Below are 15627 nucleotides of genomic sequence, written 5' to 3' on the forward strand. Positions count from 1 at the left end.
AGATTGATTCCTTGTTTTTCTTCAAAATTTTAAAGAATTGAAAAACTTACCATTATGACATTAGGTATTATCACACAAACTTTTTTCAAGCGAAAAAAATGGGATAAATCAAAGACATTTCATTTGAATTGAAAAATCATTTATTTGTCCTTTCTTAATTTAGAAAGATTTGACATATGATGCCATTACAAAGAAGAAGAAATTCTCTTTCCAAAAAATAAACAATCTTTCCGAAAAGAATTATAGCACTTCTTTTAGAAATTTGACTTTTTGAATTTATTTTTATACACATAAAGTATTTAATATAAGGTTATGATTATAATATTTTTTTAAATATCGAAATATCCTAATGAATTTCTTCTTCTTTGTATTTTATTTTTAAATAGTAAGTAGTGTCTTTTCAATGAATTTATGGCCTAAATTGCTCATTTAATTCGAGTTTAGTTATATGTACAAATTGTAGAGCATATTACTGTATAAATGGGATGAAATATTGTGTATATAATTGAAGAATGTGAATTTTAAACTTGAATCATTGATGGATTGAATTTGCGTGCACTGCGGAATGAGTTTCGACAGGACATTTTCAGCGCATACAGCTTTGAATTCGGAACCGCTAATTGGTAACGTGATTCTGGTCGTGGATCCCACAACGCATTTTCAATTACTTCCAATGCGCTGCGCGTAAGAACATCAGCCGAATACTGGGTCGGTGCGTTCGATTCTCCGCTTAAAGCTGCGAAAAAAGACACAAGGAAAAATCGTAACAAATTTATTGCAAAAGAAAAAGAAACAAAAATTCATTGCGGAAAAGAAAGTTGAATAAATGTTTTTATGATGTTGAATTTGTAATTACTGAATGGGATTGGCGCCTTGAACATTGATTCAGCAATGACTCCTCTCGAATCGAGTGCGACGACATTGATGCCGTAATTTTGTAATTCGGTACGTAATGCATCAACGCAGCCTTCAACAGCAACACGACTTGCTGTGAACGCAACTAAACCGTCACCTGGATTGCATGCACCAAAATAGATTAGACGTCCACGTGTTGGTCGCAACAGTCCAATAAAAGCTCTGGCCGTACGCAACGAACCCAAAACATTCGTTTTAAACATTGTTTCCCAATGCATTGAATCTTGACTTTCTATGCGACCTCTTACAACTGACCCAGCCGTGTTTACAACAGCCGATATACCTAGTATATATTAAAGGAAATTATTAGTCACATAAATTTTGTTTAATCACCGCATAAACGTAAACGGCCACATTCATTGCTCTTACCTCGTTCGCTTGCATTCAAATGAGCGCCAATCGCTTCGGTGGCCTCTTTTAGCACATCTTCACGTGTCACATCCAAGCGTAGAGGTACTATCGAACCATGCACACGTGCGATGGAATTTTCACGAGCTTTCATCCAACCTCTTAACAATTTGGCCGGCAACGAATCGATGGGGTCTTTCATACCAGCAAATACACGGCAACCACGACTGGCTAAATGCGTACATAATTGCAAACCTAATGCTGTATCCGCACTGGTGATTAGAATCGAACCGCCTTGTGGCCCGATTGGCATTTGCCGCGTACGATGTACTTTACACAACAAATATAGAAGTAAGGCACCGGCAATTGAAAACAGCGCAATCAATTGAACCGTTAATACGAAAATTGTTGCTGGTTCCATCATTTTATTCTAATTATTTGTGTGTATTCGTTCGGTAAAGACTATTGATTGACTATATTCGGAATCGATGATGAGTATGTGCTTAGCACGAAACGATCTGAAATGAAAGAAGATAAAAAACAACATCAAATAAATAAACGATCGATCTATTAATGTTTTGTTTTCGTTATGCATGAAAGGAGGTTTTGAACTCTTTGTGAAAAGGGCCTTGAACTTAATCGTAATCGTACAGTGATTTTTTTCTATTCATTCGATGAATATTCATTGTATAGCGCACATTTAACCCATTTTTCTGTGCAAATTTGTGCATTTATCAGTCAATGTTATTGTTTTTTCTTTCTTTCTCCCTTTGCATGGCTTCGCATAAACAAATAAGAAAAAAAAAAACAAAAATAATGTAAGAAAAAAATCTCGCATTTAAAATTGTTGATTTTTTTTGTTGATGTGTTGGAAAAAAAACACGCGATCTTATTCATCCCATTCATTCGCAACAGCCCATTAACTAAGTAGACGAATTACTCGTCGACTTAAACATCTTCTTTGTTTTACGCGATTTTTTCTTCTTCTGTTGTTTCTTCTTCTCTCCCACAAATAAAACACCAAATGTACCGAGATGCGAGCACGCGCTCACTCAACCGCTTCATAAAGAACGAATCAGTGTAATAGTTAATTGATTTTTTCGCTTTCACACATATTTAGCGATATTTTGTTAGTTTTTTTCACGATCACAAAATTCAATCTCTTAAAATGCAGAAAATCCATTTATTTTTTGCCAACCACACAAAATGTGTCTAATTAATATGAATTGTTAATTCATTCGTGTCATAAACGAAACACGAGAATCAAATGCAATTCTCAAATAATGGGCGAATTCTTTGCATAGATATTTTAAAATTGCTGACATAGACATGCATGAATGTATGTAACGATTTGTTTGAGAATAGCTCGTATTATGTAAATAAAATTTGAAGCACTTGATGCACGAACTCTATTGTTTTCAAAGAAATATAAAAAAAGACGAGCTACCATATATAAAATCGAAAGTGAGAACAACATAATTGTAAAAATAAAAATTACGACTGAAACAGCAAAGTAAAACAAAATGATCATTGTTTGTTTCGTTTGTGTGGTAAGGTTATCTGTACGGTTGCATCGATTATTATTATACGTCGTGACGTGATAATATGTTAATTGATTTAATTGTACTTCAAATCGAAATAATATGATTTTTTTGCACACACAGCGCCTGTCAACCATTTAACATGACAATGCTTGGTGAGAGGGAGAGCGAGAGAGAGAAAGAGAAAAATCACACAAAGTCAAGTTGTAATTTATGTCATTTTGTAGATTAACACAAATCTTCAAGGTTGCTGAACTGATAGCGAATCTACGAAGTAAACTTCAAATTTTCAGCTCTTAATTTTCTCTCACTATGTCACTTGTTGTCTTTTTCTCTTTCGCTCTATGTCTGTCTATTTCACTCGTTTTGCCATGTGTCAGCATATCAACTAGACAAGACAACCGATTTAAGAAAGTAACTCTAATTTACATAACGCATATTATTTTCACAAACAAGTTCAAAATTTGACTTTCTTTTCTCATCATTGCGCTTTGGCGTGTAATTACATAGTTGTTGACCAAAAAAGTGGCCAAAAGTTTTGCAGACAATTTGCTTTCAACATTTTAATGATCGCGGTAATTCATGTCATTATAAATGTTCCGTAACATTTTGTGGAAACAAAAAACCAAACCGATTTATTTCAGTAACATTCATCTTTGCACAAAACAGCGTCAACATTTTCATCTTTACACAAAATTTGCTTCAGATCATTCAAACTTAATGCATAAAACTCGAAATCACATTTTTCCTGCTTTGATTGTTTTGGCGTTGTTTTTTTCACCGGCTGTCGGTCATTTTAATTTTCGAATCAAGTGTGAAATTCAAAGTGTCATGAATGAAACATTAAATGACAACGCAGTAAATGTGCTGCGTTTATGTTTGGAATGTTTTTTTAAGCGAAATTTAATTAGACTTTTAAGTTGTATGTTAATATTATTTTCTTGTAAGATCACTTGGTGTGAACGCAACTGTACATAAAATACGGTAATCCTCATATTCTCTGTCATTTTCACCGAATTGTTTAGTGATTTATGCGTAACCGTTTTACAAACAACATTTTTAACTGTTCTGAATTCTTAACAAACATTTTTCTCTCTTTCTCTCGCCAGCCTCGATCAAACACGAATCGCACACACAACAAAAAATCCGTCTACAGTTTAACATAAATATTATAACGTGACTGCTGTCAACAAATGCCGACCTTAGATTGTTCTTTATCTCTAAGCAAGAGCATAACTTGAATAAATATTTCTTTTATGAGGAGGTCATTCAATATGCTTTTATTGAAATGCTCGCACCAAAAGAGCAGAGCGAAAAGAAATAAAAAATAAATGTATTGAAGATCAGAAAACAAAAAGCATTGCAAGAAAACCAGAAGTCGGCAAGTTTCATTCTTTTGTCGATTCTAAGACTGCAATTGAAAACACAAAATAACAATGGTTGGGTCGGTGAGTTAAAACCGCGCAAACAAACAATAATAGTAAATAGATAAAATGAGAAATTTCGCAATGAACCGCACAAAATTACATAGTGGCGAACATAATAATTTAAAAAACGCAATGCACCGTCGATGCATATTTTGCGATGAGCACAACCATTAAAAAGACGTAGAAACGAGTCACATTTCTTGGTCTCGAGCACATTTTATGGGCAAAATTGGAATTGTTTAACCGGTAATTCTCGAATGCCGTAATTCATGGTTATTTCTTTCGTTCGCTCGTTCCTTTGTTCGCTCATCGGTCGGAAAAGTAATTTGAATGACCGCGTAGCGGTTTACATTAATCGCAAAACCAAACGATTCTTTTCTATCATTTTATATCCAAAGATATAAAGTGCACTATCATTTCATGCATAGGCCGTTGCCATATTACGTAATTCCATCGGGGCCCTTTAGTGATGATGATTCTCCATTTGCAAATTACAGCATGCACAGCCATAAAGAACAACAGATGGCTTTAATGGCTATTTCTTTTTCATTTTCTTCGTCAGAAATGCATTCTTTTGATTTTAAAGCTATAATTTTTAAGGCAGTGCTCAATGCCCTGATTATTTCTGGTTTTGCATTTGAAAAAGTAATTGCAGATTGCAAATGATGGGACATTTGCCAATTGGCAATTGCTATATAACATTTTCAATTTAAACGATGCTTTTATTGACAAATATAAACATTCGACACGGAGGTTTTCTTTATGATTCATTTAATTGCGGAACTTTACATAAAAGATACAATGTGCAACCGAAATGAATTGTGCCCAAAATTGTGGTTTATCGAACTCGACTGTTTTATTGTTGTTTTTTCTTCTTTCTTTGGAAATTGCAACAAATGCAAAACGAGTGAAATTAGCACCGGTGCAATAGGCGATAACAATGACGTTGAATTATGAAAGTGTGCACGAGACTGGCACACCAGTGTTGGTGAAATAAAAAAAAGTATATCAATTAAAAATCGTACTCATAAGCTTCTTGATTCAGGTAATATTTACGCTTAGTTGAGTTTGTAAAATTTTTGTTTTTATTTTCTTTCACTTAACTCGCATTTCTTTCGCTTCTTTTTCGGTCACGAGACATCTGAACATTTCCAGTCTATCAATACGAACAAAAGGAATTGTTGAATTGGTATTTTAATAAAATATTGTTTTGATTTTATTTCATTTTGACAGTAGAAATGAATTGGTATCTTTCAATGAAAGTATTTTCTATTTCTTTTATTTGAAATGTATTCCATTGATGGAAAACCAATTGCACGCGACTAGGAAATATACGCTCAATTGGCAGGTGAGAGTTTTTTTTTTGGTCACGAAACATCATCTCCAATTAGTTGAAAAGCATACTATCGTGAATGCTGTAAACACGCAAATATGTTCGATTTGAAAATTGGAGGAGAAAAAACATCAAATGGCAATCAGCAGAAGGTATGGATATAAAAAATGGTGACAAACTAATGTAAATGGCATAGTTTATTATTCAATAAGATCAATCAAACATTAATAAATGCTATAGAAACTACGAAATAAAAGCACGCTGCAATTTTTTATGAGATTCAAAAGCACGATTTGAAATTACGCAAGCGAGAGACCATAATTGCAATTACCGGATGAAAATCGTCGATTTTTTTTTCGAATGGAATGAGATTAAAATCGAAACACTGTCAATCTTTTAAAATCGAACTTAAAACCACTTAATTGCGCATTAAGTTGCTTAGCCAAATCAGCGCATTTATCTCAACATCAACAAGTGTAAATGAACTTAATTTGGTTTCGGTTCTTGCAGCACATATGGCATGTATGGTTATGAAACAGTCGCCGTTTTATAAGTTTGCCAGTCATTCAAGCCGACATGCATGTGCAGACGTAAATATGCGGAGGCCTCCTTCGCATGTTAAAGAGCAGTTAGGTAAAGGTACTTGAATTATGTGCATTTTTTACGCAAAACAGCACCAAGCCATTTCAAATTGAAAAAAAAAAACATATCAAATCAATGAAGAAAAAAGTATGTACACTTATGGCTTAATTAAATTGCAATATTTTAACAATTCAAACATTTGGAATTTGAAAAGCAACATTCAAATTTGCCACTTTTTTTTCTCCGAAATTTATCTCACTGATTAACATGAACGAAAAATTAAAACGAAATGAAATTTTGTAATTCACGGCGGTAAACAATCTTTTTGCGGCTTGGGTATGTGCTTCGCATGGTATAAAACCTAGTGATTACGGCAATTATTCTTTTTGTGTATTTCATTCCGCCTCTATAACAAATTTCCGTTTTGAATGCAAAGAAATAACACCGACGATGTATATTCATTTGCTTTTGAATGTGCGCAATTTTGTCAAATTCCTTTCATCCTCACGTCATTTATTCATCCGTACATTGATCGGGGTATAATTTTCAACGATTAATTGCAAAAAAGGCATCTCTTATTTGAATGATTTTTTTCTCTCGCACTTTTGAAGTACCAGAAATACATGGGTTTTTCGTCTTAATGAATGCCCGTTACACACCTTGCAACACTAGAAATGTGTGAAAAGGCGCAATCTATTGATGAAATATACATCCATTGAACTTGGATATTCAATGAATATCAAAGGCGTAACTCAAACATGTCGAAAAAGAAATACCATGTTTCAAAAGCGAAAAATTCAAGTTGGCATTTTATGTTCAGCGAATTGCCCCAATTCAACCATAGCTCACAAATGCCAAGAGCGATCATTAGAGATTATTTCGAGTCATCATGAGAATGCGTAGTAATTGAAGCAATTTGGAGCACATCTTCATTCAATTGTGTTTCATTGTAATTGAAGCTATTTCGTAGAAATCTCACACGAAATCTCATCGCACTGAAATTGATTGGCCAAATGACCTCAAACATCCTTCAATATCAATCGTTTTATAAACTCTCTGTCTGATCTATGTCAATTAGTCATAATACTTCGGCGTCATTCTATCGAAGAGAATTCATGCGAGGAAATTCTTCGCAGGTTAATGGTGGATTTAATGGCTTGAGATGGGTAGTATATATTTTTTCTTATTTCCAAAGAATTTCATGCGCGAAAACACAGCACATTACTTTCAAATTAAATTTTGTTCATTTGATATTCCAAAAAGTATGACCAAGCGATTTGTGTGTGGTTTTATTGAAAGAGAGAACAGCAGAGACATAGACGAAAAAATGCCAAATGTGTCTTCCGAAAATGATTTATAGTGCCTTGAACTTCATTTTTCATTTCTTCCATTTACAAATGTACTCTTAAATGCGAGTAAAATATTTTGCGAACTAATCCCCCCTTTTGGTGTGTTTTTGTATGCGTTCTGGTCCAATAAGAATGAAATCATCAACACGAAATCAGTTTGACGTGAAACCGCCGGCGAAATTTATTGTTGACTAAGAAAATATGTTAAACAGTCTATTCTTTTCGAATGACAATGTTTTTATTTATTTTATTTCAAATAAACAAAGAAATAAATTCTTGAAATAATGAGCATAAATGATTTAGTTGTCACTATTTTTTTATATTTTCGAATGCTATTGTTTGCTAACACACCGTCATTTTTTTTAGATTTGTTCTAATAGCATTTGAAAAGGTAAAGACGCAATTTAAAAGCTGGATCAATTTGCTGCTGGCCAAGACAATCGATGTGTGTGTGTGTGTTTGTGTTTGTGTGTGTGATTAGTGCCATTATTCCGATCATAATGTTGAAATGAGCACTGCGGCGAAAGAATCGAAATCATTGTAATTACGCTTGGAGATAATTATACCGGTTTCGTTCTGTTGATTTCAATTGATTTTGTTTTTCTTTCTTCTCCTGTGTTATGCATTCGAGCTTTGGCCAACAATCGAATTGTAGTGTATTTTATGTGAAACTGCCTTAAAATAAAGCAACAACAACAACAGAAAGCGATAATTATCTCGTTTCCGAAAGGGAAACAAAAAATCATTGTCTTAGTTAGCACATGAAAGATGTGTGTATTCGAAATTGAGGCGTGGATATCGTATTTTGAAAGATTAAATTAGTTGCCAAGTCCTCTCTCGACTAATAATCTTTGCTAAATGTGCAACGATGCGTGAAATTTTTGGCAAATAACACTTTTGCATTCTTTGAACTAAGAACTTTTCAAAGAAACCGAGATTCGCTTTTTCTTTGAAGTGAAAATGAACGCGACGGCATGACGGTTTTCTTGTTCTATCTTGGCTATTGGTTAATTGTTTTCGTTTTCAACATTTTCCCACTTCGCGATATGGTTTCTTTTACATTTTTAAATTACGATCTCAAAAAAAATAAAAACGAAAAGATTTTTCTCACTGGCTTGGTCTGTATATATGCAGTGTTCGTGTTGGCATTTCAGTGTTTCAAGTGACACAGTTTTAAGATGTCGAGAGTGAATATTTTTATTTCCATACACGTAAATATGCACAATATTCGTTCGATTATGGAATTTCGTGTTCAGCGAAACTCCAGTCACCTTTTACATTGTTGGTATGCAACTTTCGACTCATGATGCAGATTTCTTTTGCATCAGCACTCACTTAACATGCCAACTGGAATGTTTTGTGCTGCTAGCGTCCGTATAAATGCAATGCACAATCGTACACTACATTTAATGCCAATCTCGTGCGCATTTAAATCAACATATTCCCCGCGTGTTCAAAACTAGAGCCGCTTTTTTTATTCGGCGAATGTGTAGGAAGAAATACCATAAATATTCCAGCCATTTTGCTAAACGCTATTGCTTCAGAGATGTATATTTACAGAAAATCATTTGCGAATCGATAAACTTGGTATATGAACGAATGGAAACTTTCTTCGTTTATTCGTCGATTACATGCATTGGCCGGCGATTTATTCGATTTGATACTGTACCGCATTTTCTAACCCACAACTATGGTCGAGTGAAACTTTTCCAATTCCAAAAGCGATACCATATTGCACATACGTTTGTGTGGTTACTGTGGTTTTTTCTCTACTCGGAAGAAAACGCCCAGAAAATCTACAGACACTAAATGAACTGAAAAAAAAATCTGGGAAGAACTACAAGAAAGAAAAAACTTTTCCGCAATTATCGATCTTCATTTGCAATTGATCAATTACATCGATGAAAATTGAATTAATTCGATTTGATTTTGCTTATAAGCATAAATGTTTTCCGAATTCATTTGAATTTCGAACGCTATGCGCTTTATGGGAATTTCTCAATTTTCTCTTTTCTTTCTTTTTCTCTCTCTCTCTCTCTCTCTATCTCTCACTCTTGAATTAATTGATTTTATTAATAGTGATAAACAGAAATAGATAAAATGGCCTATCAGACGAACCGACACACGGAAAACCAATTCATTAATGAATGAAAACGAAAGGGAATGCGGAAATTAATTATCATGACATCGAACAAAACAAACAAAACGCTGCCGCTACTATCGCCGTCGTCACCACCAACAACAACTGCCTAAATCGCATGTGTGGTCATCATGTTGAAGCACGATTAAAATCTAATCCATTTTACGCTTACGTTCGTTAAAATTGGACGTCTTCAGTGAATAGTCGAAGATGGTCTGTCTTCCGTTCGTAATTACTATGCGCATTTCATATTATTACGGAAAACAAAAGAATTTTCATAACATATTCATCATTGCATCGATAGAAGACAACAAAACCACAGCGAAACCAAAATTTACGACCAAATGATCTCGTATGACTATAGATTGAGTCGATTGAGGTAAATCGACATTCGAAAAGAGAAATCGCGTTATGGAAAAAAAAGAGCAAGTCGTCAATGGAGAAAATGTGTGCTTTGTAAAATACACAAATCGTCGTGAATTGAAGAGTTGTCATTGTATTTTTCATCGGTAAAATGCACACACAAAAGACATATAATCAAATTGTAATTGGAAGTTGATTTTGTGTTGTTGTTCAAAGTGAATTCGAGCTCTAATTCAAAGGCAAATTGCAGAAAAAAATTTGTTTATTCAACGATAATCAAAGACAAAGAAAACGTAAAAACACAGCCATCTCGGTAGCTGAACCAATGTTTAATAGGTCACATGGAATCGATTTTGTGTATGCTTTAATCATGCTAATAGCTTTTGTTAGTCTTATCCATTGAATAAACTCCAAAAATGTTTAAACCGTTAAGCCTTATACTGAATGCGAAATCGTACATAATATCGCAAGAGATTGCGAGATACAAAAAACGGTAAAGTGTTATCATTCTTGAATTCCGTACGTTTTTTTGTTTTTGTTGAAAAAAAAAAAACTTAATTAATTGCCAATCGCATTGATTGAGCCAAAATCGATGGAATCTTTTGCTAATGAATCGAATTAATTCAACTAATTATGGTGTTCATTCATAAAATGTGTCCTTTTGTTCCGCAAATTTGGTGACGATATTGGATAACGATTTTTCGATAGAGATGATATAACACTGACTGAAATGCTTTTTTTTTGTTATTGACAATTCATCGAACCGTTATTGCGTGAATTTTATTGCAAGGTGCAATGAACTTACGATTAAATCTGTGATGTGTATGCAATTATCCAAAAGGTATGACTCCAAATGAAATAGAAAAAAATCGTGCCAATTATAGTTGGAGATTGCTGCGTAATTGAAGGCACAAGCATCCAAATAAACTAAACTCCGCAATTACACCTTATACTCAATACAAAATGAATCAAATGCCCATATAGACGAAAAATGCGCCACTGCCAACTCAAATCCAACAAATGTGTTTTGAAACGTTATACGTTCAAATGTTTGTTTCGATTGGTTTGTGATCACCGTTAAATGTCATTACTGTTTCAACCTTCGCACGATCGTAAATGCGCACAAATTCAATATTATTTATGTCCGTTTTGAAAGGCGGCTGAAATGTACACATCCAAAATAGAATTTTAATGATGAGCAAATAAGCGGCCAAAATTCACATTCACAATAAACTTTTGTTCTTTAATGGCGTACACTTTTCACCACATTCTTCTATGGCGTTCAGTTCTTCTAGAATCCACACTAAGTCACTATTTAGCATTCAATATTCGTTTTTATTTATTTAAATCGACATATTAAGCATTCGCAGCGCGTGAATGTGAAGAAATAAGCATGTTTTTCAAATTAACATTTGCCAAATACCAAAATTGGTTGCGTCTTCTTTTCACAAATAGGTAAATAAGAGAGACGACGAGATGATGGGTTTATTTGAGTATGACATCAAAACTTGGCGTATTCGGCGATAAGTGAACTCATTTGTGTGTTGCCATAAAAATGACTGCACCCAAAAAAATATGTATTTATTTAACACTCAGTCAGCAATATAATTAGTTCATTTTCTGTTTACTTCGTGCCTGCCGCAATATTCAACGATTTAAAATAAACAATTTTGTCTTCGCTTCAACAACAGTCACTTTGTAATTATTTGTTTTCTGAAGATACCTATTTTCGACGTGTCAATGAATTTATTTAGCACCCCACACAATAAAAAAGCACTTTAGCAACAAAACTTTTTTTCTCCTTTATTTCACAAAATAGTCCATCAGTGAGTGCAATTGAATTGCATATACGTGCACTCTGATGATGATTACAGTGTCGGTATGACAACACCCTGTTTTCACCGCAATAATTTCAGTAATTTATCTGAATGAAATTTCACCGTTTGATCTCGTATGACGATAGCGGCGACCCGATAACAAAAGTCTTGTTAAATTCACTTGTTGGCACAGTATTCAACCGAATGATCTTTCCATTGAAGAAAGCACAAGCGTACATATAGAGAAAATATATATATATAAAAAAAACTCAAGCTCACACTAACAAATAACACAAACGATCTGTTTCTTTTCGTTGAATGAAAAAAAGCAGAAGAAAAATATTACACGAGACGCGAGACAAAGCGTTTCACGACACAGCGTTTATCGGTCCGTTCGCCATGAGCATATTTTTATAACTAACTCGTTTTGTGCTGTTCATAAAAGTCGATTGTCGACTTTGTTGGGCCTCTCTTTCACTCACTCTCAATGCAGTGTGCTCACCATTCCAGCAAATGGCATACACTTCATCGCATTCAACAATAACAATAACACACCCATACACATAGTGATTTCGGTATCAAACTCAAGCTGGCTCGTACTTTGAATTTCTTAACAATCTTCTCGGTTTGGTTGGTTTTATTTTTCTTCAGTTTATCGGTGCTGCTCGGTTGTTTTTGTTGCTTCGGCAATGTAAATGCCACTCAATCGACTTGGTACGAGAAAGGTACGATACTTTGGGCTATTTTCATCGTAAAATGTACGGTGTATTTGTGCATGCACAGCACTGTTGCTGTGTTGTATGCCTTATTTTTCTATTCCTCTCTTTTTTGCTGTATTTTTGTGGCAGGCAACGTGCAGCTGCTTCTTCGCTATGCTGCGATTCACATTTTATGTTCAATAATATATTTTTTTTTATAAATATAACGAATAAACCGATCAAAGAAGAGAAAAGAAATTTGTTTAACGCTCACGAAAGACACCATACCAAAAAATTTCGCGCGGTTCGCTTATCAACTAACAATGATAGGTCTGTGTGCACACGTCGCTGTGATGCTTTTTGCACGATGGCTGATAGATAAAATGCTTTCATATAGGTATCTATTTAAATTACACAATTACCAGAGAGCCCATCTGAAATTGCATTCGATGCATCGAAAAGGTGCACTGTGCACACTGCACACATTCACTTTGCAACTAAACATTATGATAATGGTGATGATCGCCGAGTTTGGTGTTTGTCACGTTCGTCATTTTTTTGTGTTCGCCTATGAAAGATGTGGTGAAAACACTTAATACGATAGATTGGAAAAAGCAAAAAAAACAGCAGAAACATAAACGCAGATGCACTGAATCGAGTGCAGAGAAACAAGTTTCATACCTTCGAAGCATATGCAAACGTTAAAATGACGACAGCAACTGCGGGTTTCTTCTTTTGTATGTTTCTTTTTTTTGATTAAACCAACTTGAGCATAGCCGACTGATGAACGATGTATGTGAGTGCGTTACCATTCGATTTCGAATCTTTCACCAGCACTACTTACACTAAACTATAAAATGAACCTTTTCAATGGCATTTCGATGTCAGACAAATAGAATCACAAAATTCATCAACTCTCTGACGTCGAGTTCAAAATAAATAAAATGGAATTTGAATGCATCTCATCAACGATTCAAAACTGGAGGAGGTACACACACTTAATCAGAATCGAGAATTGAAAAGAAAATACCTGAAGAACGATCGCCTACCTATATGTTTCGAAAGTTTCGTGTTTTTTTTTTTTGTTGTTGCTTAAAATCAAATGAGATCTAATCTGGCGATTGACACAGATAATTCTCTCTTTTTTTTTGCTTCCTTTTCGAATAGACCTTAGCAGTTGTTTACTATTTTCTAATTGGCGAGAAGCAAAAAACCTTGGATAAAAGCATCGACATTATTTGTGCTTATTGAAAATTCATAAAAATCAATCAAGACATTGTCGTTAAACTGAAAATAAAAACAAATGAAATATGATTTGATTGGGTTTTTGGTTCAGCATGATTGCGTTTCATTTAAAATTTAGATATATACTGTCTAGGCAAAAAAACACCTATGCTTCGTCAAAGGTTTTCATTCCACTCACACGCACACACGCACACTTATGAAATGTGTGAATTCATTTGAAGTGTATATTTAGCTTTTGGAACCACTAAGGTTAAGTGCTTGTTTTATCCACACGATAAAATAGTTAATGTCTTATGTGCTACCCAATACAATAGCAGCTATCAACACAATATTTTTCAGTCGATTTCTCGCCGAATAAATAAGCAATAAAATTATAGGGATTCGATTGGTTTTGCAAATAAGATTTGATCTGCATAATAACCATGATGAATAAATATATCACAACGATTGGCTTATCAACAGTTCGATTGTGACAAAAATTGTATGTCATTAATAGGCAAATCAGTAATGGACATCGATTTTTTCAAACTAATCAGTGTCTGTGTTAACATTTTTGCCGAGTGTTTTTATCATTCATACTTTGACCGATAGACATTTTATAGGTTCCTGCTATAGATTTCAAGGACTACAACGAGATAAAAGCTGAGATACGTGTTTTTTCTTTAATCTGATGAAATGTTGTTGGCGAAAGATCAAAACTCGAACTTGACGCACCGGAATAGTAGCTTTTATTTTCTTAATTTCACGTATACATACGCAATGGTTCCCCTCATACACACACTCAACGTTTGAATTGATATCGTGAATTAATTATATCGCTGACGTGCGATCCAGTTTTCAGTTTTAAAATAAATTCATACGCCTGGCTATGTCACATCAACACAATCGCCTCTGTGTTTATTATTTGCTGATCATAATTATTGTTTTGCTTTGCGCACACATACTTCCAATAAGTTACCATCATCGAAACACATTTCCAATGCCAGCTATAGCCAGAATGTGATTGAAAATTAATAACAAAATCACGTACGCTCAAACTGAGCTCGGTTAGTATATGCGTTGTTTTTGTTTTATTCGTTCGTGCCAATACCAGTGGCCACTTAAAACTGATTGCTTGTTTCTTGCTTTTATTCGATGCCTTCTCTTTTGTTCGTTCGTATTCAAATGGCATTTTTTGTTGTTCAAAAAGAAAAAAAAGGCGCGCACAATGCAAAAGGCGATGCATTGAGTCATTGTTTATTGAACACGACGAACTATACTAGAAACACGAAAGAGTGCACAGTAAGCAAATGTTTACGACTTCGAGTGTCGTAGATTTTTTTGTAATCTGTGTTTGTTCATATTTTTTTTTTTTCGTCTGGTAAAAAAGCAACCAAAGCACATATATACACGTATTCGTATCAACCAGAGATTATCGAAGAAAAAAAATGTGTGCTTTGTTTACAATGCTGGATAAAGCGGTGGCAAAATACGAGTAAGCGATACACTGAATACGCGCATGTATTTGGCCCGAAGAGAAAGTTAAGCCGTTATCCATATTCGGTGATTTGACCGTATAAAATACAAATATTTGCATTTATACCACACCAAAAACAAAAAAACAATAGCTACATACCGTGTTTTGACCAAGCCTTTTCTCAAATTATGAGATGTTTTTGAACTCCAACTGAAATGCCACATGTACTGGATTAGTCATGTTGGTATCCAAACGGATTTGACTTTTTCACCGACCAAAAACCAAAACCATGTTCATGCAAGTTTAAAGGAATGAACTACTGCCTGAAAACTCAAAAACTTTACCAGGTTTTAATTTTGCCATTTTTTTCTACTGTTTTCTATGTGAACTTTTCTAAGAGAAAAAAACGATTC

At 34.2% G+C, this 15627-nt stretch overlaps 1 protein-coding gene across 1 annotated transcript; it reads right to left on the minus strand.

The window, feature by feature from the left end:
- Positions 1-122: 122 nt before the first annotated feature.
- On the minus strand, positions 123-12237 carry LOC116342952 (estradiol 17-beta-dehydrogenase 2). Its single transcript, XM_031770783.1, has 4 exons — positions 10804-12237; positions 1285-1781; positions 857-1198; positions 123-736 (listed from the first exon to the last, which is right to left on the minus strand). The coding sequence occupies exons 2-4, from the start codon at positions 1685-1687 to the stop codon at positions 522-524; spliced, it is 960 nt and encodes a 319-aa protein (XP_031626643.1). The 5' UTR covers positions 1688-1781; positions 10804-12237; the 3' UTR covers positions 123-521.
- Between the last annotated feature and the right edge of the window lie 3390 nt (positions 12238-15627).

The sequence above is a fragment of the Contarinia nasturtii genome, unplaced genomic scaffold (assembly GCF_009176525.2).
Source record: "Contarinia nasturtii isolate CC-2019 unplaced genomic scaffold, AAFC_CNas_1.1 Cnas_scaffold_928, whole genome shotgun sequence".
In the NCBI taxonomy this organism is placed as follows: domain Eukaryota; kingdom Metazoa; phylum Arthropoda; class Insecta; order Diptera; family Cecidomyiidae; genus Contarinia; species Contarinia nasturtii.

Excerpts from the sequence above, each read along its gene's own strand:
- LOC116342952 (XM_031770783.1), bottom strand. The coding sequence starts at position 1,687 with ATGATGGAACCAGCAACAATTTTCGTATTAACGGTTCAATTGATTGCG. Across the intron at positions 1,199-1,284 it reads TTTGAATGCAAGCGAACGAG|GTATATCGGCTGTTGTAAAC; the intron begins GTAAGAGCAATG and ends AATATATACTAG. Across the intron at positions 737-856 it reads CAAGGCGCCAATCCCATTCA|CTTTAAGCGGAGAATCGAAC; the intron begins GTAATTACAAAT and ends CTTTTTTCGCAG.